At 40.5% G+C, this 24,991-nt stretch overlaps 1 protein-coding gene across 3 annotated transcripts in view; it reads left to right on the top strand.

The window, feature by feature from the left end:
- The first annotated feature begins 695 nt into the window (after positions 1–695).
- Positions 696–24,991, top strand: part of mtr (5-methyltetrahydrofolate-homocysteine methyltransferase) — a 29,475-nt gene continuing 5,179 nt past the window's right edge. The window contains exons 1-27 of one of the 3 annotated variants that reach the window (XM_029527061.1): positions 696–1,073; positions 2,315–2,526; positions 2,739–2,828; positions 3,967–4,036; positions 4,124–4,216; positions 4,825–4,931; positions 5,317–5,376; positions 5,521–5,615; positions 5,714–5,814; positions 6,162–6,223; positions 6,438–6,505; positions 6,598–6,677; positions 6,994–7,106; positions 7,206–7,346; positions 12,182–12,367; positions 12,440–12,631; positions 12,825–12,941; positions 14,153–14,293; positions 14,363–14,452; positions 14,533–14,685; positions 15,233–15,340; positions 15,647–15,747; positions 16,786–16,853; positions 17,255–17,375; positions 18,374–18,455; positions 18,700–18,798; positions 24,856–24,931. In XM_029527061.1, the coding sequence (XP_029382921.1) occupies positions 1,031–1,073; positions 2,315–2,526; positions 2,739–2,828; positions 3,967–4,036; positions 4,124–4,216; positions 4,825–4,931; positions 5,317–5,376; positions 5,521–5,615; positions 5,714–5,814; positions 6,162–6,223; positions 6,438–6,505; positions 6,598–6,677; positions 6,994–7,106; positions 7,206–7,346; positions 12,182–12,367; positions 12,440–12,631; positions 12,825–12,941; positions 14,153–14,293; positions 14,363–14,452; positions 14,533–14,685; positions 15,233–15,340; positions 15,647–15,747; positions 16,786–16,853; positions 17,255–17,375; positions 18,374–18,455; positions 18,700–18,798; positions 24,856–24,931 (2,869 nt within the window). In that variant the 5' untranslated portion in view covers positions 696–1,030. Of the gene's footprint in view, positions 1,074–2,314; positions 2,527–2,738; positions 2,829–3,966; positions 4,037–4,123; positions 4,217–4,811; positions 4,932–5,316; positions 5,377–5,520; positions 5,616–5,713; positions 5,815–6,161; positions 6,224–6,437; positions 6,506–6,597; positions 6,678–6,993; positions 7,107–7,205; positions 7,347–12,181; positions 12,368–12,439; positions 12,632–12,824; positions 12,942–14,152; positions 14,294–14,362; positions 14,453–14,532; positions 14,686–15,232; positions 15,341–15,646; positions 15,748–16,785; positions 16,854–17,254; positions 17,376–18,373; positions 18,456–18,699; positions 18,799–24,855; positions 24,932–24,991 lie in introns of those variants that run through there. The other 2 variants (XM_029527063.1, XM_029527064.1) reach the window with 2 other exon arrangements.

Below are 24,991 nucleotides of genomic sequence, written 5' to 3'. Positions count from 1 at the left end.
GTCAATGAGTCAAGCTACAATGAAAAGGCGACTCAGCTTTATAACCAGCTGTTCCATACTACAAAGCTTGAACTACGAGGAACAGCAAAGCTGTGAAGGAGGTATCAACAGGCTCAGTGTAGAAGTGTAGTGGTGTAGTAGTGTGATATGTTCACGACTCATCATAAATATGGGTCTTTGGGTCTTTTGTTTATTATTCACATGGTTACAGCAGTAACATGACCAATGCTGTTATTACTGGTGAAGAGAGCTATCTGAAGTTAGCATGGAAGTTAATAGTCCGTCCCATAGCTATGTAGCTATGGGATGGACATTTAATTTGCCTTTCATACACTATGGGTCTTCAGTGACCAGGTAGGCTAAAGTGAATAGGTGATAGGTGATAGGTGGAGTGCTCTCCTACCGGCAAATTAAGTAATCAGTAATTTCAATTTCAGTAGGCTATGGCCCAAAAGGGTGCTTAGTAGTTTAATAAAAGCAAACGTGTATTATATGCCAAGTGAAGGAAACCATTTTGCTCTTCCGTGTTTGAAAGCCGTGCTTTTTCAGTCATTACTCAAATGACAGCTACAGCACCACATTGCTTCCAGTGAACGAAATTAACAAATGACTTGGAAATTTTAAAGAACGAGATTAAAAGACTTGAGTCAGTCAAAAGATCCGAACTTCCCACCACTAGTCCGTTCACGTGCTGGCATGTATTCCCGCGCATTAACACAGCCTGAGACGTGGCAATAGATATAGTTCGTGCCAACCGTTGGGAAACAAGTCCTGCAAACAGCAAAGTTCTACTGTGTCACATCTCCACCCACAATAGTACAGGCTGATGCAGGTATCGAATATTTACAACGAGAATCGATGCTACAAGGGACGTTTGGTAGCGTAAGTATCTATGCTGGAGTGTAGACAGACAGTCGCCGACAGGCAGCCCGAACGCTGCAGAAAGTGAAGACCAGCAAACCTGGGATTCAGTATCAGGGTTGTCTTCGGACGGGCTTCGGGGTTGTGTTCAAGGCTTGCTCCTCACAAAATGATTCCGACTAACCCCATTCAGCAGTATTCCTCAGAAACAGGTAACTATATACACAGAGGCCGTTGGCCCTCTGCGTCACCACATGTGTTTGTGTGTAAGCTTGAATGAGCTAACGTCAGACGTAAGCATTAACTTGGTGAAGAGGTAGCTGCCATGGCACATGTGACAGGCCAGCTGTGGCTGGAGGCTGGTCAGTGTGCTCATTCCAACAGCGGGTGAAACAATAAGGCTGGATTAGAAACATTTGACGGTCATTCCAATTCCCTGAGCTGTGCCAGTCTGTAAAGAAACCTGTAATTAATGGGGTTGCAAACTCTCTGAAAAATAAATACACCTAGTGGGGATGGCCGGCCCGACTTTCTACATTCCTCCCCCCTTTTTAAAATCAATTAGGAACAGTTGGCAACCTTAGTAATGACTGAGTATAAACCTGATCAGTCTTCAATGGACAGTGTATGAAATCTCTCTTTACAGCCTTAGATAACTCAACAACATATTTCCTTTTGCAGTGCGAAGGTTAGGCATCTCATTTTCTTCCAGTGTGATGTCGCTGGTTTCTGACAAACTAACAGGAGTTGCAGCGTGCTGGCAATTTGTGCTGTGCTGGCCACTGGTTTCATTGCACTATGAGAGAGCTGTACAATGCATAGTGCTGCATTTACATGTATTGTGCACTCACTGTGATCAAACTCAACTGGGGGTGGTTTGGTTAGAGTCTTTATGAGAATTTTACTGCGTTTGACTTTGTGTGGCTCTAGAAAGTCCTCTTTCGACAAATCCCATTTTAAAAACTCAAGTGGACCCAAATGTTGGCAATTTGTCTAATGCCAGTCAGCAAACACAGAGTCTAGGAACTGGCTGTCGATCAGCAATGTGGGTGGTCAGGATCCTCAATGGTCCCCCTCCCCAGGAGTAAGGCTCTTTCAGCCCCCTCAAGGAGAAACATTGACCCCAAAGCGTCGAGACAAAAATATCAAATTTATTTAAAGTGTCAACAGGACACCTGCTGCCACCCAACCTGCTACCATAATTCTGAATCTGGTTCCAGTGGCGAGGATGCTAAAAGGTTTGAATATGATTCCCTTAACTGAAAATGAAACCAGAAATTAATGGTAAGTTGTCGCAGTACCCCAACGCCTCCCATCCACTTGTACTATTCTCTGTGTGCACCCTGACATCTCTTATGTCACAAACATAAGCAACCCCATTTGACCAATGTCTGGCTGGTATTGTACTGTATATACCCATCCCAGATGATAAAAGTACCATTTTTCTTTTTAGGATGTAGATGCCCATTAGAGTCTGAGATAAAAGCAGTCCTGCAACAAAGAATCATGGTCCTGGATGGTGGGATGGGAACAATGATCCAGCAGTGTAAGCTTGAAGACAATGATTTCAGGGGAGATGAGTTTAAAGATCACCCACTTTCATTGAAGGGCAACAACGACCTTTTGAGTATCACACAGCCCAACATCATTTACAGAATACACAAGGTATGTGATCCAGGATGAGACTACAGGAGGGCCTGCCCCCCAATGAAATCTGATTGATTGCTAAGGAGTAGATCACTGGGTGGTCTTGTTAATTTACAGGCCTCCTTGAATACTCCACATTGAAGGGCAGTGGGTCCTTCATAGTATCAGGTCTTAGGACTTGACCTGTGTCTGTTTTGCATGTCTGTAACTTATTTCTTTTTTGTGTTAAGGAGTATCTGCAGGCTGGGGCAGATATCATTGAGACCAACACCTTCAGCAGCACTTCCATTGCTCAGGCAGACTATGGACTGGAACACTTGGTATGTTAGCCTAAGGATTGAACCTGACTTGTCAGGCAGTCATGTAGTTACAGAGGGAAGGCTATACATACGGAACTCCCCCAACTACTATTTCCAATTTAAACTACTAAACTCAGTCCACAACGGATGCAGGTGGGACAGCCTGTTCTAATCAATCTACCCTCAAATGTAACAAGTCTATCACCAGAAATCACATGTATTGGAAAAGGATACTTTGTTTGTGCTTTGTTTCCTCCATTTTCACAAGAGAGCATTCATCCATTTATTTAACTTCTACCACTTATCCGTTTCTGGGTCATAGGGGGTGCTGGTGCCAATCCCAGCTCACAATGGGTGAGGGCGGAGTACACCCTGGACAGGTCGCTGGTCTATCGCAGGGCCAACATACAGAGACAGAGAGAAACAAGGATGCACATGCACACTCAGACCTATGGACATTTTACAGTCATAGATTAACCTAAACATGCATGTCTTTGGATGGTGGGAGGAAACCCATCCCAGCATGGGGAGATCATGCAAATTCCGTCCAGGAACAAAACTTGTGACCTTTTTATTGCGGGCCAACAGCACCAAGCAATATATTAAATAACTAAATTTTATATTAAATTTTAAAATAAAGTAGGGTTAGCTACAATGCTGCTTGCTGTCGATTTAGTCTTTTTTGGGGTGGAGGGTATCACAATTCCCATTGCTGGGTCTGAAGGAGGTACAGTTCATGAAGAGCATGTGTAAACATGAGGAGTAGGTTTCACCTGGATGGAAAAGTAGGTTTTGTCTGGAAAAATCACAAGGGTGAGGAGAAGAAAGAGCAGGATATGGAGCAGGGGTAAGGAGAATGAAGACCAGGGTTCACCAGGATGAAAAGCAGGGGTCAGGAGGTTGAAAAGTAAGGTGAGGAGGATGCAGCGTAGAATGTGGAGCTGGAGTCAGGAGTATGAAGAGCAGGGCCCACATCCTTGGGAGGATGGTTCTCATCCAGGTTTACCAGCTAGTTTCTCAATCCATTGTTGGGATTTAATTTTGTGAGTTTAGGACCATAGAAAACCTGTTCCATTCCAAGACAATAACAAAAATTGAATCATGTGTTATGAGTGTTATCCTCTTGATTAAAGTTGAACCTCTGCTGTATGGTGTACAGGCTTATCGTCTCAACAGGACATCTGCTGTACTGGCACGGAGAGCAGCTGACCAAATCGCCAGACAAACTGGTATGCTTCATTTTAAGTATAAACAGCAATTCCTGACTCTGTGAAACCCCTGGTGTGTTAAACTTCAGCAGTGGACTGTGTGTTCAGGTCGTAAACGCTATGTGGCTGGAGCAGTGGGTCCGACCAACAAAACCCTGTCTGTTTCACCATCTGTGGAGAGACCAGACTTCAGGAACATCAGTAAGATTGCTTTGTGCTTTTTCAGAATATCTGCAAGTCCTGGAGAGTCCCAGTTAAATGACTTAAGTTTCTTGAATCATGAAGGTACTAGGAGGCATTAAAGACTATTTAATTTATAAAATAAATAAATAAATAAATAAATACTGTCTACTGTTACTCAACCACAAATGGTTTTAGGTCATATGGGTCCTCCCATCCATCATACTTAGTTTGGACAGTTTGAGCCAAAAACAAGGTAAAATTACATTTTATTTGGTATTAAAAAGTCATTAATTTAATAACTGTCTAGAGAAATGAGGATTACCAGGAGCCATGGAGTCTCTATCAGTCATTGTGGATACATGTCACATTTGACCATTGAGTTTGTCAGAGGCTGTTTAAATGCCAGAGTGTTTCCGGTAGTGGCCATATGGTGGTTTGTTGTTAGCATTACCTTTGACATGCTGAATATCTGAACCTCTTTAACAGTAGTTCAATGCTCAAGATTCATACATACCTGTGGTTTCACACTTCCAACTAAAACTTTAACTAACTTTAACAAGATGCCCAGTCCATGTTGTAAGGACTGACTCTGATTCTAACTCAGTTACATTAGTTTCTGTCTCCAGGTTTTGATGAGCTGGTGGAGGCTTACTCAGAGCAAGTCAGAGGTTTACTTGATGGAGGAGCTGACATCCTGCTGGTTGAAACCATCTTTGACACTGCCAATGCTAAGGTAGCTACCTCTACCTGGGTAGTCAGTGTTAATTACATCTAACTTGATAAGTTGATAGTGTGGTAGATTAAGAGAACCTTGAGAGTCATGATTATTTACTATAAACCTATAAACTATATAAATAGAACATAATTTACTTTTAGAGTTTTAAGACTGAGGTCTGATATTGATTAGATTATAATATAGCGATTAATCCCTGTGTACTGTAATATCTAAATATTCTAAGAATAAAAATGCTAAATATAAACATGCACAAGTGTTTTCAAGACTTGGTATCCATTATGTAGTTTGTAATATTAGTTCCACAGGACTCCTCCAGCATGTTGGAAGGGAGCAATTTAAACTTGAGTCTGCTGTCAAATCGTGATTTTGTTTTCTCCTGCAGGCTGCCTTGTTTGCCATTGAGCTGCTATTTGAGAAGAACTATGAAAGAAGACCAATATTTGTATGTCTGTTTCAATTATCACATGCATTTATGAGCATGTGTCTCACCAAGTTTACATAAACATTTGTGTCCTAACTGCGTGACCATGTTCTCTAGGGTTTAGTTGAGCTAGTGTTTTCAACATTTCTGTTGCTTCTCTTTTAGATTTCAGGGACCATTGTAGACCGCAGTGGAAGAACTCTGTCTGGTCAGACTGGAGAAGCTTTTGTAGTGAGTGTGTCCCATACTAAACCATTGTGGTGAGTCATTGCTTCTCTTAAGAATGGTCTTAACTTAAACTTAACATTTTCTTACAAGTTCCATTTTCTTACTGGCTTTGGCTTTCTCTTTGTTTTAGTATTGGTCTTAACTGTGCTTTGGGGGCAACAGAAATGAGGCCCTTCATTGAGGCCATTGGAAAAAGCAGCAGGGCATTCATTATCTGTTATCCCAATGCAGGTAACTCACATCCAGTCTCAATATAGGCAACACCTGATCAAATGTCACTACAGGGGCACTACAGATTGAATATAGATGTTAAAGGCAAATATGCATGGGGCGCTTGGTCAGACAGGGAGAGTGGACCAACACGTGTACTGTGTGTTGGATATTTACAGTAAACACGCGGCGTGTGCGTGCGTGCGTGCGTGTGTGTGTGTGTGTCCCACTGTCCCACTTAAGCTGCACACATTTTGACCCTGTTCAGTGCTGGGACACACTTACATCACTTAGCGGGCACCCACCTTTGACCCAATTCAGATTGCTGTGTTTCACCATGTCATCATCTGTGTTTTCTCTACTGACAGGTCTGCCAAACACATTTGGAGACTATGATGAAACTCCAGAGGTTATGGCCTCCACTTTAAAGGTTCTCCTGTATTCTACCATTGTTGCCAATTATAATGCTAATGTTGCTCATCACGCTCATGTCAAACCTAAGCTCTGGTATACATGTCTATTAAGAGTGCTAGCCACTGTTAATAGACTGCCCAGGTGAAACAAAGTTTAATTCAAAATGAAATAAGACAAAAAGGACGGGGCTGCCTCATTGCTGCAGCTATATTTCTGTCTTCCATCGACAGGAGTTTGCTAAAGATGGACTGGTGAACATCGTGGGGGGCTGCTGTGGGACCACTCCAGGACACATCAGGTTGCTACAAACTCTCCTATGAGTCATGCTCATCTGGACTTCCATACTTTATGAAGATTTTAGTTTTCAAAAAATATTTCCCTCCCCCACAGAGCCATATGTGAAGCAGTTAGAAATTGCCAGCCAAGAATTCCTGCTGGCGATATTTATCAGAACTACCTGTTGCTCTCAGGTACTGTCTGTGAAGTCACTATTGTACAGTATGTCCTTGTTTTCACTGACACAGCTAAACAATAATTTCCTCTTATATTAATCACAAAGAAACAAGCATTTGATGGTGTATAAATCACCTGAGTTTTGTTAATCCTCAGCTATTGTTGTAATGCTGTCTTTGTCTCTGACACAATCACACATTTCAAACATACAAGTTGACCAGACATGGGAGTGTGTTTGACCATGTTTGAATATTTTTTTTTTTTTTGGTTAAATAAAATGTCTGTCCATCCCTCTCTGACACTAGGGGAATGTCACTAACATCTGATTTTTAGGTTTAGAGCCATTCAGAATTGGACCTTTTACCAATTTTGTGAACATCGGAGAACGTTGCAATGTGGCCGGCTCACGCAAGTTTGCCAAGTTGATTATGGCAGGAAACTATGAGGTGAGACAGAATTTCAGGCAAGTATTTATTTATACAAATGTTTTGAGGATCTTCAGTCAGATCATGAGCAGAAAGAGAGCTTCCCTCTTTGTTTTACAGGAGGCATTAATCATTGCTAAGGCCCAGGTGGAGAAGGGAGCACAGGTCCTGGATATTAACATGGATGAAGGGATGTTGGAGGGGCCTGCAGCCATGGCCCGGTTTTGTAACTTAATTGCCTCTGATCCAGACATTGCCCGGGTAGGATTTACAGCCAGTAGTAATGATCACATGAAAATATTAGTGTAGAGCAACATTGAATATAGAATCTAATGCTCCAAACAACAGAGGAGGAAGCTGCATCATTGAATTATATAACTGCACCTAGTTAAGTTTCTGGCAGACAGACTGAGAAGAAAAACCCTCTTTTCTTCATTCAGTCCCATATACAGGGGAATCTCAATAACGTTAACTATCATCAGAAAAGCTAATTTATTTCAGTAATTCAATTGGAAAAACCCCAACTCTTATAGATATAGTCCAAGTGTGTATATCCTTCAATGTTGATGATTTTTAAATTACAGCTAATGAGACTGAAAATTCAGTATCTCAGAAAAATTTGAATATTGTGAACAAGTTCATATTGGAGACTCATGGTGTCACACATTAATCAGCTAATTAAATCAAAACACCTGCAAAGGTCTTCTGAGCCTTTAATTGGGCTTTCACTTCGATTCAAAAGGCTACACAATCATAGGAAAGACGGTTAACTTGACAGTTGTCCAGAAGACAATCATTTACAAGGAGGATAAGAGTTAAAAAAGCTGGCTGTTCACCGAGAGCTGTATCTCAGAACATTAATGGAAATTTAAAAGCAAGAAAAAAATGTGGTAGAAAAAAGTGCACAAGTGACAGGGACAATTGCAGCCTTGAGAGGAATTTTTAAACAAAACCCATTCAAGAATTTGGGTGAGATTCACAAGGAGTGAACTGCAGCTGGAATCAGTGCTTCAAGAGCCACCATGCACAGATGTATCAAGGACATGGGCAACAACTGTTACATTCATCGTGTCAAGCCATTGTTGAATCAGAGACAATGTCACAGGTGCCTTACCTGCCAAGAGTTTGAATTGTCATTTGGATGTATTGAGTTATTAATATATATTATATATATTGCAATTGATTTGTCAAGTAATAATTCCTGAAATTTGGTGCATCCAATACCCCTTCAATTTTTTTCCGGGGGGGTGGATAGGCTGATTTTTGCTGTCCAAATATCTACACAGTCTAAATTTTGGAACCGCTTTGCTGTGGGTTTTAATGAAATCATGGCGAATAGATAGTTGATTTGTGGTAAAATTTGTATTTTAACTGTGGCTATTCACCCCAGAAGGGAGATGGGAAGATTGCACAAGCACCCCAGGACCAAATCTGATAATTTCATATTTATATACAACTACCGTACATACTACCAACTACGTATGGATTTTTACGGGTGACGAGCTTCATGCCGCCAATGCATTTAGCGTCACATCAGACCAATGAAATTACCCAACAGGTCACAGTGGACCAATGAAATTGTTTAAATTAAATTAAATGCGCCCACTCTAAATTCTTCAGATCAGTCATTTATTCTGTGTTTCATGCACACACCCTTATCATGGAAAACACACAAAGCAATGCATATGATGCAGCAGTTGGTCGATCTGGCGAAAAGGCGAAATCTTTCTGTGTAACAACAAATGCCATTTCTCCTATATTTCTGACTAGCTTATAAACAAGTGCGGCCTATACATGTATAAAACTGTTTTTCTCTTTAAATTTAGCCGGTGCGGCTTATATTCAGGTGCGCTCTAAACAGTAAGAGAGAGAGGCCCACCTTCTCTGGTTCTCCTCAGCAGAGTGAAGCTTTGTGATATGACCCCATTAGGGGTGCCTGTAGGCTTGGGGAAGTTATACAGTGCAGATACCCAATAGATAAATGATTGTCCAAAGCCAAATTTGTGAAGGGGCGCAAAGGGGACAGACCAGTAAACTTTGTCAAAAGCTTTTACTGCTTGGAATGATGCAACAATTGCATTGTGTTGCTGTCCTGCGACATGCTGATCAAACTTAGGAGCCTTCAGACCTTGAAACCTGAAATCTGTTTGGTCATCGTGAATTATTGATAAGCTTATTGACTCCAATTTAGAAGCAAGTACCTAACAGATGATTTTAATATTGGTATTGATTAGTGACGGGGTGATAGCCAGAAGGAAGTGTTGGATCTTTATCTGGTTTTAGAAGTAATTTAATTGCAGTTGTATTCATTTGAGCTTTTATATAACTGGGGCTTTTTATCTCTTATGTCAGATTATTGTGAAGAACTGTGTGGCTAATGGCTGGGCCATCATTATCGTGGGCATATAGACTCATAATTGTATATAGTTTGTTAAAAATGGATGCCTCTATAAGATGTATTGGCCTTCTGTGTCTTTTGCTCCATAGGAGATTACTAAAGTAAATAGTGATCTCCTATGGAGCAAAATGGTGACTTCTGTTTGTATTATTATATTTATTATAATTATTATTATTTTGCCCACAATTGAATGCGATGCACATTCCAGGATGCTATATTTAGGTTAGACATGCAAAGAGTGTTATATCACTCCTATATTAATGTGGAGAATGGTCTACATGTGTCTCTTGTGCAAGCTTTCTACTGCCATCAGTATTTAGAGTGTTACAATCAGTGATTTGAAGGGACTCATGTTGGAGTTTTGGGTTGTAATTATGTAGCTATGTTGTGTACAGCAAAATCACAGGATATGTCATACAGTTACTCATTAATTGTATGACATACTGGAAAGGAAATAGCAGTTCATTATTAAGTTATTGACAAAAGCAGCATAACAAAAAAAGCAATTGCATAGGGTATATGTGGGTTGGAGAGGGGGTGTGGAGGAGAGGGAAATATACAGGAAGAAAGAAAAGAGAAGGGGGAGACTGACAGTTGAGATGATATATTAACATTTTGTGATTTTTTTTCTTTTTTTTTTTTTTCTTCTTTTATGTTGGTTGATATACTTTTTGTTGTAGTTTTACTTATTTAAGCCATGTTGATGTTTTTGTGGTACTTTAGCCATTCAAAAGAGCAAGGAGTTCTATTGTTGTCCTGAAACAGCTGACCGTCTGTCTACAGTTTGTACATAGTCAGTGCGGTCCTCTTTCCTTTCTGCTGATGTTCCTTAAGGATCAGGTAAACCCTAACCCTAACCCACTTTCCACCTCTAGTTTATTTCTCTCTGGAATTTGCCATTCATCCAAAAAGACATGCCTTTAAATTTGTGTCCTTTCACTTGGTAATGGTTGAGCTTGGCAATGATGGGACAGGGACTATTTCTTTCTCTGGGTCTCCATGGGAAGTTTGGGAAGCTTTGCCATCATAAAGTTGGGGTTAGTTAGGTAGGTAGGTATAAATCTGGGATTCTTGAATTGTGTAAGATTATCTTGCATACTTTTGGACTGGACAAGGATGTTTTCTTTTTAAGAGTTTTTCTTTTTTGAGCTGATCTTTGTCTTCTGTGATAGAGGAGATGTTAAATCAAAACACAGCATTACCTCTTGGCAGATTGTTGATCAGTTGATGTGTGAACTCCAGGCTTACTTTTACATCCCTGATCTCCTGGTGGAGTAAATTGAGCAGATCGATTTTCTTGTTCATTGATTAATGCAAAGAGACATTGGTGGTTCGGAGATCCTGTGTGTTGGTGGAGGAGTTGGCTTCTTCCTTTTGGCCAAGTTGTCTGGGGGAAGCTCCATGATGCACTACTGATAGTCATATTCGATGAAGCTTTTGAGGTCCTCCACTCTCACTGGTGATATTCATTCATTTTATGTTCAGTGAGTTAATTTCGCTGTAATCCAGAGAATCTGAAGATAAAATCTGTGCTTGTTGTTTTAGACTAGTCTTGCACCAGAGTGCCACCATGCAAAGATTCAAAATCCCATACACTCTTGCGAACCTAGCACCCAGTGATTGCAGTTTTTCACTTTTTGAACTGAATTACTGAAATAAATAAACTTTTTGAACATATTGTAATTTATTGAAATACACTTGTATTTAATTCTTACAGTTACACAACTTGGTAAAATGGATGCAACAACAAATGTCTGCAACTGTATACAAGAAATTTTGACAGATGCAGAATATAATACAATGTGTCCACACAAAACATTTCTGTTTCTCACTCATCCTTGTCATACTCCTTCATAATACTTCAACTGATCTACCTGTTGACATATTTTATGAACTGACTGTGAACTACTTACCCTCTCCCTCTTTCTCTCTCCCTCCGTCTCGCTCGCTCTCCTTTCCTCCCCCCTTGCATGTGTTGATAAGAACATCCTTCTTAAAAAAAAAAACACAGTTTCACCCAGTTCTAAGCATTTATACTGCATTTACTAACCATGTTCTGCCAAAGTCTCTGTCTCTCCCACTTCCTCTCCTCTCTCTCCCTGTCCTCATCCTGCAGGTGGTGACTCATCTCCATCCCATGTTCCTGCAACACCTGCTGGTCCCATATTTCATGAATTCTGTATTACAGCTCAACTCCATGAACTTCATGCAGCAACATGTTCCTGCCTACACCCCCCTCCTCCAATGCCTCTCTCTCTCTCCCCCCCCCCCTCTCACTCTCAACCCAACCGGTTGAGGCAGATGGCCGCCCCCCCTGAGCCTGGTTCTGCTCGAGGTTTCTGCCTCTTAAAGGAAGTTTTTCCTTGCCACTGTTGCCAAGTGCTTGCTCATCGGGGGATCTGTTGGGTCTCTTTAAATAAATTTATAAAGAGTTTGGTCTAGACCTGCTCTATATGTAAAGTGCCTTGATGTAACTTTGTTGGCGCTATACAAATAAATCTGATTTGATTTGATTTGACATGCACACAATTCAGGTTGACTGTGCTTTTGTCTTAACCTCTGAGTGCTGTCAGCACTCAGATGTTAGACCAACGGTTCACTCTGACCTCTGACATTTTCCAGCACTGTCCACCACTTAATTGTTACCATGGATTTTCCATGCAAATGAAATTCAGTGAGCCTCCCCTCTGCTCCCCAGGTTCCTCTGTGTATCGACTCCTCTAATTTCTCTGTGATTGAGGCTGGATTGAAGTGCTGTCAAGGGAAATGCATTGTCAATAGTATCAGTCTGAAGGAAGGCGAGGAGGAGTTCCTGTTCAAAGCTGCCACTGTGAAACGTTATGGAGCTGCTATTGTGGTTATGGCCTTTGATGAGGAAGGACAGGTGATAAGACAAGCCAACAAAATCAGCCACAAACGCAAAGGTGCCTGCTGATCATTGCTCTCTCGTCCCCAGGCAACAGATATAAATCGCAAAGTGGAAATCTGCAGTCGGGCCTACAAGCTTCTGGTCAACAAGGTGGGATTTGACCCCAACGACATCATCTTTGACCCCAACATCTTGACCATCGGTACAGGCATGGAAGAACACAACAACTATGCTGTCAACTTCATCAGGGCTACCAAGCTTATCAAGGTTCTGACAAATGTAAATTCAAACAATATCCACAATGTTTGTGAGAATGTGAGATTTGTCCATGACTCCTATATCACCACACTACTCATGAGCATGAGTCAGTAGTTATCACAAAAAGAAAACTATGTTATTATAATTATTCTCCAGTCATTAGCAGTGAATGATGTGACTGAGAGCTGACTTGGGACTTCTTCTGCATGTTTAGGAGACCTTGCCCAGAGCCAGGGTGAGTGGAGGTCTGTCCAACCTGTCCTTCTCCTTCAGAGGCATGGAGACAATCAGACAAGCCATGCATGGAGCATTTCTTTACCATGCCATCAAGGTAAACACTGACAGCCTCTCCATCCACACATCCCACAATTCAAAGCTAAGACAAACTACGAAGTCAAGCTAAAAGTAACGTCACTTGAAGTGAAGGGGGAAACTAGGCACTGTGCCAAGTCTGGGGAAGTGGTCAACAGCTGGTGTGCTCAAGTCCGAATCCAGACTGGAAGAAGCTTCCATTTGGTCCGCAAGGCCTTTTGACATAATGGAGGAAATTAAAAAAGATACTGAGACAGCTCAGTAGAGCTCTTTGGGTTTTAAGAACTAGTATGCAAGTTTGCTATCGAAGGCTGCTAAGAATACAATGTTCGTGTAACGAAGGGAGATGTAAATTTTCATGATTTAAAAAAAATTGCATTATCAAAAATGTGAAAAATTGACAGGACAGCGGAATATGCTTTATCCCATCTGCAAGAAGCTCTATGAGGCCTCATAGAGCCAGGTAACCCTAACCCCCCAGTATTCTCAACAGGTAATATTATTAAAACTAAATAAAACTAAATACTACTAATACTAATACTGAAGAATGAACAATAAACACAGAGATGCCTGTTTGAGAGTTGCGCTAACTCCATTCCTCCTAAGGGTCTAATGCTAAGCAGGAAGGTCTAAAGCCAGTTTAAAGCCAATTCCTTTTTTATGATGTTTGTGCTTTCATCTTTAGCTGATTTTATTTATTTATTTATTTATTTATTTATTTATTTAAATCTCAGTTCAGCATGAAATAACTTTATTTAGTTTTCTTTTGAGGATGTTTTATTTTTATGGACAGAAATAAATGTATTTACAATGCTAATTTAGAAGTGAAGGGTTGTTGCACCATGTTCATCATATGCTTTGCACTGTATTTTTGCTTGTTGAGTTTTTGATGTTTTTACATTTTAATGAAAAACAACTTGGAGGAACCATTTTCCCAAGCATTAGTTACTTAAATTTTAAATTAGTTCACTTTGTTCAGTAAAAACCAATTTCTTCAGTTTGGCAAAAAGCATGAACTCATATTTTTAGGTATCTAATCATTTGGACCTCACCAGGGGAGGAATGTTGAGTTCCTGGACCTCTTACAAATTTATTTGAATTCCGCTGGTCTAGGGGGGGCAAATGTGGTCTGCAAACTATGATGAATGGTTACAACAAAACTTTAAAAATAGCAACGTAGTGCCCACAGTAGAGTAAAAGCTTATAAGAGCCTCACTCCTTCCTATCCAGGATGGCTTGGACATGGGCATAGTGAATGCTGGAAATCTGCCAGTGTATGATGACATTGACAAAGAGCTGCTACTGCTGTGTGAGAACCTCATCTGGAACAGAGATGCTGAAGCCACTGAGAAGCTGCTGGCATATGCACAAGTAAGAACTGTCCACTTTGCTGATGTTGCTGTTGATAGGTCAGCAGATAATGGCTTTACTACTCAACAGAACAATGTGAAAGGAAGGAAGAAGGTGGTACAGATAAACAAATGGAGAGAAGGAAGTGTGGAGGAGAGACTGGAATATGCTCTGATCAAAGTAAGATATCTGATGAAATAAGATGAGATTCTCTCCGATATCAGTGCCAATGTTGATCTCACCCTCTCTACTCTTCTCAGGGAATAGAGCAGTACGTGCTTGAGGATATGGATGAGTGTCGTGCTAAGGTCGACTGCTATACTCGTCCCCTTCACATCATTGAGGGCCCCCTGATGAACAGCATGAGGGTGGTGGGAGATCTCTTTGGAGCTGGGAAAATGTTCCTACCACAGGTAGGATCCTTGTTGCATGAATGGTTTCACTCATTAGCACATCCTGGGCCCTGATTGGTTGTTAAGTTTGGTTGGTTTCCTTTGGATGACTGCTGCTTGACCCGGGGTGCATGAGGTATGTGTTAGTCCGCAACTGATTTCAATTCCTTTTTTTTTTTTTTTTAATATATTGTCATGGCAGCACAATGTACAGTTAAACTGTGTATATTGTGTTGGTCTATAGACATGCAGGTTGTGTTGTTTTTTTTTTTTTTTGTTTTGTTTTGTTTTTTTTTCTTTTCCCCCTTGGACTTTTGAAATGAAAAGTAGATCAATCATACCAGGACTTTTCACACTTTGAAATAAACCCTGACCCACTTTTGTTGCCTCCCTTCCTTTACTCTGATGCGCTTCTTACCTTTTTGTAACGGGGCTTCTAGAGGTCATTAGACAGATGTATCTCAGATAAATTCAGATGGACTAAACAAAACCATGGTAGCTGCTTTATTTAAAGAAATTTTGATGAAGTAAAAAGGTCCTGACGTTTCATGTCCTAATGTGTTTGCAGGTGATTAAATCGGCTCGTGTTATGAAGAAAGCAGTGGGCTATTTGATTCCTTTCATGGAGAAGGAACGAGAGCAGATGAGAGCATCATCAGGGCCAGCTAAGGAGATGGTCAGTCTCAACTGAATATGACCAACATATTTTCCATAAGGATTCAGAACTTCTGAGATCTGTGTGTATATTACAGTGCATTGTAGGCAATAATGTCTACAACGCAAAAGATGATTGAGTTAAAAGAGGATAATATTGAAGTGAAGCAAAGGGGGCGATAGCTGACATAATACAAATAGACTGCAAACAGTTTTTTAAATATGTGTTGAAGCAGATGGTGGTGGTGTAGTGTCTGAACAGTTGTTTCTTCCACATTTTTTCACACAAATTAAGACCTGCTCCTCAGGTTTTCCCCTTTTTCTGCAGGATCCTTATCAGGGCACTATTGTTTTGGCGACAGTGAAAGGAGATGTCCATGATATTGGCAAGAACATCGTAGGTGTGGTGCTGGGTTGTAACAACTTCAGGTAAACTTGTTTGAAGGGATTACAATATGGAACTCTTCCCAAAATATCAGGTTCCTGTCCTACCACACTCATACCAGTGTGTTCAGTCAGTCTTTGTAGATAACAGTACCTGTTAGTCACTGATTGGGATCAACATTGAAAACATGCAGTCAGAAAGCAGCTCCTCTTTCTCTTTCTCCTCTTTGGTAGTTTAGAGAATTAACTAGTTCACTGCAAGCTGAGGTTTGATTTCCTGCAGGGCAGAGTGGTGCATTATGAGAGTGAAGAGAGGTCCTGAGCACCAACCCTATTGCTGCTTTTTAATGGCACTAATTTAAAATGTTTACATATGTTTGTTAATATTCTGCTTGTGGAAGCTTAACCCTATAGTCTGCAATGTCATCATTTTGAGTGGCTTATATTTTCAGATGTTTGCAGTTGTACGCACAAGCGAAAGAAGCGTGTAAATAAAACTGCTCAAGGGCTCAAGGGTTAACACTGAGTTACCACTCAGTGTTTCAGTCTTCATGTAAGAATGTGATGATTGAATGGGACACACAGCGATGTGAGTCCCATTCAATCATCAGACAGTTGTTTGTTTGTTTGTTTTTTGTTTTTTTTTTGGGGGGGGGGGGGTAGAATGCACGGACGGGTAAACAGGAACACTTTCCATGGCTTGGACCAGTTGCTTGGAGGGTTGGCCAAATAGCTGTGTTTGGATAAATGGCCGTTCAATCAATCTAAATTGGCCAATTAATTTTGTTTGATGCAGAGCTGAATGAAAGTAACTAGCCCAGCGCAGAAAAACCATTTCAGACAGTCAGGCAAATGTGGGGGGTATGAAACAATGAGTCAGGGCAGCTGGTAGTGTCGCATAACCCCGATCTCCAACGGGTGTGATGCGCCTGTTTATACCACATGATGTCACTGGTGTTCTTCAATGGAAGAACTGAATCCATGTTTGTCTTTCATATAAGAAGCAACATATTAGTAAATATATAGACTTGTGGTACTGGCCCACATGGCAAAGACATTAATTTAGGTTGTGTGTTCTTTCAGAGTGGTCGACCTGGGTGTGATGGTTCCCTGTGATCAGATCCTCAGAGAGGCTATCATACAAAAAGCAGGTACAGTGTGCTGGGAGTGTGGTTCGATGAGCATATTATTTCATTTAACAGCCCCACCCCACCACTTCCAAAATATGAAATGATATGCCAAATGGAAAATAAAGTTTACAGTAGAGTCACAGTTTGTGTTGGAATGGTCCTTTCTGACTGATTTTCACTGAACATTATAAAGGCTCTGCAACGTCAGACTGCTTTGTGGCCAATTATGAAATGCTACTTCAATCAAAAAGGTTAGCTCCCAAAAATTGGGTATTTAACTTGCATGGTTTAACGCTAATCACTAATCACATAAAATGTTAGTGGAATCCAAAGGTCTTGGTGGTAAGGCTGGAAATAAAACAGGTTGTGAAATTGTGTTCCAGCAGCACCATTCATTTTAAGTGTAATTTAATTTGCTGCAGATATTATTGGTCTGTCTGGTTTAATCACACCCTCCCTGGATGAGATGATCTATGTGGCCAAAGAAATGGAGAGACTGGGCATGACTACACCACTGCTGATTGGAGGAGCCACCACATCAAAGTAATGCAAACATAAACACAGATGACCCAAACCCTATGATAAGGTAGGGATGTACCTGATAGAGCAGGATCCCCCTACCTTTAAAACAAGCAGCGCTATCATGATGTACAGAGATGTACATCACAGCGACCAAATGTCTGATCAACCTGAGACGCCAAAATGGGCAGAATAGTGCTTCCTGCAATATGTACAATGTTCCTTTACACTTATCTTACAAAGTGTGAATAGTATAGGAACTACTACTACTACTTTGATTACTACTAATTACTTACTAATTTGATTTAAAAAAAAAAAAAGAAAAAAAAAGTGAATCTTTCATATAGAGTCTGGATTCATTCTACATTAAGATAAATTCTTACTTTAATGCTTAAAATTATTTTTTTAACTTGGATTTCTAGAAATTGCAGCTCAAAAAATCTGAAATGCAGCATCTCAAAATATTATATGTTCTTAAGATAAATGAAAAAACATATTTGCATATTTACAAGCTTTTTTAGGTTGCACCACACTTTAACCTTCCAGCCAGACTTGAATATCCGACTATGAATATCTTGGGTACAGCACCCTGCCAACAGCCAGTGCTTTGAGCTACAACCCTCTGTGTCTTGGAGGATGTTGATGATTGTCTTTGTGCCAACTGCAAAAGTCCTGAACTAGACCCAGACTGATTGCACGAATGACCATTTAATTAAACTCCCAAAGAAATATTCTGATGTGCTGAGACAATGGATTTTTGTTTTCATGAGATGTAAGATGTATTAAAGAAAATCAAAACATTAAAAACAAAACTATTTAACACTGCATTGAATTAATTTAAAATGAAAGTTTCACTTTCTGAATTAAATTACAGAACACTTTTCTATAATAAGATTTTTGGCGATACTCCTGCGTGTATAGTTGGACAGTGTATGTGTTTGCTGTCCTACACTTCATAAAGGCAGCTACTATCTTGGTGCTGTGCCTCCCTGTGTTTCTAACCTTTTTGTTGTTTTTGACAGGACACACACAGCTGTGAAGATAGCCCCTTGCTACAGCTGTCCTGTTGTCCATGTTTTGGATGCCTCCAGGAGTGTGGTGGTGGTCAGTACAGCTATATGAATTCCATGGATCTTTTGTAGGGTCTGGTATCTTCTCTCAGTCCTGTTACTCCCACACAGTTTTGTCTTTTTGGGGTACTTTGTATAGCCTGTTAACAAAGTAGAAGATGTCCCTGAGCACTTATTGATATCCTATTTCTGTGGTGGTCAGACATTTGATAGCAGTTGATGTCGTCACAGACATGACAGGTTAGACTCCAAACCTCAGCTGGTTTCCTGTCTGTCAGTGTTCCCAGTTGCTGGATGAGACCGTGAGGGAGGAGTACTTTGATGACCTGAAAGAAGAGTATGAGGAGATCAGACAGGAGCACTATGACTCTCTGAAGGTAGGAATGGCTACTTGGAAACAATGTGGCTTTTTGAACTTGTGGTTTAAAATGGTTTTCTTGGGTCCAGGGATCCTGTCCTTTTTCTTTTTTTTTTTTTTAAATAAAAGCGAAGGATTATTCTTGTCATGTCTTGCCATGAATGTTGGACAGGATGCAATTTACATTGAAATGTCCAACTTGGTAGCAGCTTGATAATGATGATGATAGAAGGTTTCTAAGACCAAAGAACCTGCTTAAAGATTAAGTTGGCTGTTTTTATTATTAGTGACTTAGGCTCCGCACATAGTCACTATTGCCTCTTATAGCCTTTGGCTATAGAGAGTTATCCTGTGCGTTTATTATTACTGACTCGGCCTCCACACAGTCACCATTGTTATGCTGCGCATTTATTATTAGTGAGTTGGACTCTGCACAGAGTTGTGCTATTGTTGTAACTATCATTATCATTTGCGTTTATTCTTCTTCTTTTTATTATTATTATTATTAGTTCACAGAGTCACTATTGTTATCCTGCTCGTTTATTATTCTTTTTCTTTTTATTAGTGACTTGGGCTCCGCACAGAGTGAGATATATAGACATACAGACACACATAGAGACTGATATACAGACATAGACACACACATAAATGTAACAATGCACACAAACACACACACAGAAACACCAACAGACACAAATACACAGAAAGGAAGTCATATACAGCTCTATTCATAGGAACAACTATATATACAGAAACACAGACAAACCCAAAGAGATACACAAACAGCTGACACACACACACACACACACACACACACACACACACACACACACACACACACACACACACACAAACACATGCAGACACACAAAGACACAGCTGACGAACACTGACTATGGCCAACAGTTTGAAGGATTTCTTCTCCGACTGAAGAATCCATGTACTCATCCCTGACTCCTCTGATATGAGACTGTGTATATTCTCATTCAAACAGATCATAGTAATATCCGTCCAACAGTTGAATGGAAAGCAACTGAAATCAGGACTTGGGTTTTGTCAAAGAAGCTTTGTATCTTATTCAAAGGGCTCTGTGAGTTCCCAACACCTCGGTCTGACCAACTTTTAAAACGGAGGAAAATATCTTCTCTACCAAGTTGTGTTTTCATCTTTCTGATATCTTTTATACTTTTGGATCAGCAATTGTTCAAGTGTGATGCTCAATTTCAGTTTCCTGTATGTGTGTATTGCACAGAATTTGGTGACTTAGAGTGGAGGAATCTTTAGAGTGCGTCGGTGAGGTAATGATAATCAAAAAGATTATTTGTAAATCACCCTCATGGGCACACACACAATTTTCTCCAAAGTAGTAGAGATTCTTGTCCTCTCTTGAAAAATGTGTCTACTTTAACTGTCAGACAAACCAAATTTGAACTGTGCCCCTCTAAAGGACATGCTCACCAGTCAATCAGCTGTAGTCAATGATGTCATCAGATATGAGACCCGCTGATCAACTGTTACTACTGACATTTGTTTTTGACTGCAGAGCACACACAAACAGATATGCAGAAACACACATATAGACCGATGAGCACACAAAAACACAGCCACACACATACAGTGAGAAACAAATACAAAGAGAGAGCGCCCTATACATAAGCACATACATACACATACATACAGACATACACACACAAATGTATACAGAGAAACTCGTACACAAAAACACAGCCAGACGAACAAAGACTCAGACTCACACAGTCACACAGAAAAATGTAAAGAGGCACACAAAAACACTTGCATACAGACACACACACAAATACACACACAGACATAAACAGACACAAATATACAGACAGCCCTATTCATAAGAACACACAAACCCAAACAAATACACAAACACAGCTGACACACACGTAAACATGTATAGACAAAAAAAAAAAAAAAAAAAGACACAAACACACAGCTGATGAACGCTATCACTATGGCAATCAGTTTGAATGATTTCTTCTCCGACTCTGACAAATCAATGTACTCATCCCTGACTCCTCCGATATGAGAGCAGAGACACACAGCGACAAATATACAGACGCATGCACACACATAAACGCACACAGACACAAAAACTTACACAAAAATACACATAAAGAGAGACAAACAAAAACACAGCTGACAGACACAGATACATATGCAGTCACACAACCAATAGACAGTGTGTGTGTGTGTGTGTGTGTGTGTGTCTAAAGACATACGTCTGTCTGTGTATATTCACACCCCATTCACACAGGTCATCGTAATATCCGGCCAACAATTTGATCAAAAGCAACTGAACTCAGGACTTAGGTTTTGTCAAAGATGTTTTGCCTCTTATCCAAAGGGCTTCATCAGCTCCTAATGCCTCGGTCTGACAAGTCTGACAGATAGACATGCTTCTACGTCTCCCTCCCGGCAATTTCTGCAAAGGAATTTTCTAGTTCACTATTCTTATTCAACCTCCATGGAAACATCTGAATCATCCATTTCTCTTTTACAATTGTTGGTATCCGGCTCCACCCAGTTAGATTTCTTCTGAAAATGAAATATCTAGTTTAACTTTGTTAAATGCAATATTTAAGTAATAAATGACTGATAATACAGTTAAAGTAAATGGTAATAAGTAAATAAAGTTATAAGTTCTAAAATAATTCAATAAGTGGATAAAATAATCCACTCGCAGCATATTGCCTTTGGGAAAATAATTTCTGCAGGGAATGAATCCACACATGGCACTGCTTGTGGAAGTAGGATGGTCTGAAGGACAATGTGTCCTAACCCTTGTGCGGTCTTAACATTTTGTATACTCCCCTTGTCCTATGGGTCAAAAATGACCCGCCTTCACCAAAGCCCTAAAATAAAGCAGCTTAATTGAATTTTAAATCCAATATCTATTTTGTATGTTGAAACATCCTGTTATTTATAACATCAACTCAATTTTATTAAATTTTATCATATATTTTTTTCTAACAGTGAAAAAAGACGTTCACCAGTGAGTGATTATTTTTTTCTTTCTTTCTTTTTTATTTTAGCACAATCCAACTATCATAATAGTTTTCTTTTATGCAGTAAAGGTTTATTATTACTAATATATCAATTTGAAGAAATTACTATTGAATTAATTTTATTGAAAGGAAAAATAACAGTCAACTGTATGGAACCTTTCCAACTGTTTATTCTTTGTTAAGGAAATGAATTATCAAATACATCTCTTCTCTCTTCTCTTGTCTAATAACAAAACAGCAAAAGGTTGCCTAACATTGAACATTAGCACATGTGGGACAGTATGTGCAAACGTGAGAATGGGCTTTGCAGACGTATTTCTCATACGTGCAGCACACAAATTTCGTCTTGCAGTCCTTCCTCCAGGGGCAGAAATTGCATCTTTTTCTCTTGCTTGACCCAGCTGCAGCCTCAGGTGGCTCAGGACAAGATTCGGCTCCCTGAGCAGCTCTCACAGTTGCTGCAGAGGTTTCTGTGCAGGGGAAGCGCTCCCTTCTTGCGATGCATGGGGTGATGAGAATTTCCCAACTGCTCCAGGAAGATCCTCCTCCTGTTCTTCCTCTCAGCCATCCAGGTTGGATGGATCATCTGCCATGTCACAAAGGCATTGTATGATGAGACATCAAGGATGTTGTAGAAGATGACCAGGGGCCAACGTGCAGTCCTTCTGCAGCTGTACGTTCCAATAACCTTGACAATGTTGTCCACGTCCCTTAAGTGTGGTTGTAGTCCAGGATGATGGCTGGCTTCCTGTCTTCACGATCAGTAATTTCAGCTGCCTTGTGCAGTGAACTCAGCAGGACCACGTTCTTGTTCTTTTTTGGGAGGTAAGAAACAAGAGTGGTGGTGGGGGTGAAGGCAAACTTTGTCTAGAAGACCACTCTCCCTCTTGTTGCGAGGGGTGCAGGGGGGAGTTCAGGCTTGTTTTTCCGAACAGTGCCAACCATGGTCAATTTCCTTTTCAGGAACTACGGGCCGAGTTCATAGGAGGTGAAAAAGTTGTCACATGTGACGTTGTGCCCCCTCAGTCCAACCGTCAAATCAAGTACAACATGCATCCCCTGGTTCTTCTCTGGTGCTGCACTGGGCAGCTTCTCGGTGTAGACTTGCATATTCCATGCATAGCTGGATTTTGCGTCACAGGCCACTCATATTTTGATGCCATATTTTGCTGGCTTGCTTGGCATATACTGCCAGCAAGACAGCGACCTGATTTAAAAAAAAAAAAAAAAAAAAAAAAAAAAAAGACAGGTTACAATCAGTAGTGAGTATGAGTGTCACAGAAAAAAATCACATGAATCAACAAAGTGAAAATATAAATTTCAGATAAGTAACATTACAAAAATAAAAATTTTACCTTTGAATGGAACCAACTGCTCATCTACTGTGACTTCAGGTCCAGGGTTGTAAAGGTATGGCAGACGGTCAACCCACTTGTCCCAGACGTCTCTGATGGCTGCCAGTTTCTCCATCACACGCCTTGCTGGTCTTGACTCACGGTTGTCAAATCTTAGCATTCTTGAAAAAGTGTGGAAGACTTTCAGCGGCATTGTGGCACGAAAAATTGCCCTTCCATGCTCTGCATCCCAGAGATGAGATGTAGCCTCACCACAAGACCTATAGACACCTGCTAAGATCAAATGCCTCGCAGGTTAGTCTGATTCATATTTTTCCAGTTGTCTCCATATTTACGGGAACCCTCAGAATTTGTCATTTCCAATATGATCTTTTCAATGGCTGGTGTGATGAACAGGAGGAAAGTGGAGGAGATGTCCTTGGCATGGGCAGCTAAATATCTTGTTGGCCCTGGGGTCATCCTAGTTATGTTTTGTGATGCAGCTCTTCCTGGGCTGCCATTGGTGTTTGATGAGGACCATGTTATTTTACTGTTCTTGGATAAAAATGTCTCTGTCAACTTTGGTCATTTCTTCTTCATCTGAAGAGGCTTCATGGTCTCTGTTGTATTCCTTCTCATCTTTTTCTTCAGATACCTCTTCTTCCACATCATAGTGTTCTTGCTCCTCCTGAACCTCTGAAAAAATCTGGTCCAGGACCTGCTGGACAGTGAAATGTCCACTCATGGCTTCAGCAAGGAATCAACTGGGGGTTCTTTGGTCAGGGGTATCTTTATATCCTCTCCACTCAATTTGTTTTACATTGTTTTTTTGTTTTGTCTGGGATCTTGTGTGATGTGAGGAATTAGTGGCAGGTCAGAGGTGCAGGTGCAAATTCAAGTTCAAGTTGTACATCCAAAGCTATCCAGTTTCTTTCTTTTATGTGTGTATTTGCGCATGTGGTCTTTGAACTTTTTTCAGTCATGTAAATGCTTTTATAACATACGGGTCAAAAATTACCCATAAGACAATATTAGGACCTTAGCGGTGTACAGCCCATATGGCAGGACAACATGAGGGTTAAGCGTAATGAATTAACATGTTGGTGAGTGAGGCTGATGAGGGTAACTCTGTTCAGAGAGACGATCTGTGCTGTTTTACTCTGAGCCTTACATTCACACACAGTAATGAAAATGTTGAATTTTACCAGACTTCATCCATCCGTCCATATCCATCCAACACACACACTTCTTCACCGAGCAGTCTGGGGTGGATGTTCTCCACCCAGTCTTAAACACTCCATGTATGGTTTTCTGTTGGCCTTCCTGGAATTACATCACATTCTGCCATTCCCATGGAAATGTTGAGCAGTACCACCCTGATATTATCCTGAAGGCTTTATCATGTCCTCACCCTTTTAAAATCAGTCGATGAAACACCAAACTCTCGAAGCATGGTTTGGACTATACACTAATACATGCCTTTTATGTGTATGATTAGAAGAGTTTGACTAACGTTTCTTTTGCCCTGTAGATGTTCTGTCACAGGATACAGACACCACAATTTGTCTTGTAGGCAGCTAGTTCTGTGGTCATATGTTTCCATCTAAATCACATTCAGAGGCCTTATTATAAAATTGCAAAAATTGCGAAATATATAAGATTGTTATATCGTTCTCCTCATCCTCTGCCTTTGTCTGTTGCCCTCAGGATCGTCGGTATCTGTCTCTGTCCCAGGCCCGAGAGAGGGCTTTACATATAGATTGGCTGTCACTGCCCAAACCAAGTGAGTTGCTCACCAAGGTCATCAGCAGATTACTTTGACACTGGAACACTAAGTTACAAT

The sequence above is a fragment of the Echeneis naucrates genome, chromosome 19 (genome assembly GCF_900963305.1).
Source record: "Echeneis naucrates chromosome 19, fEcheNa1.1, whole genome shotgun sequence".
In the NCBI taxonomy this organism is placed as follows: domain Eukaryota; kingdom Metazoa; phylum Chordata; class Actinopteri; order Carangiformes; family Echeneidae; genus Echeneis; species Echeneis naucrates.
Note: the sequence above shows the minus strand (reverse complement) of the source record. Positions and strands in the feature narration are given on the sequence as shown.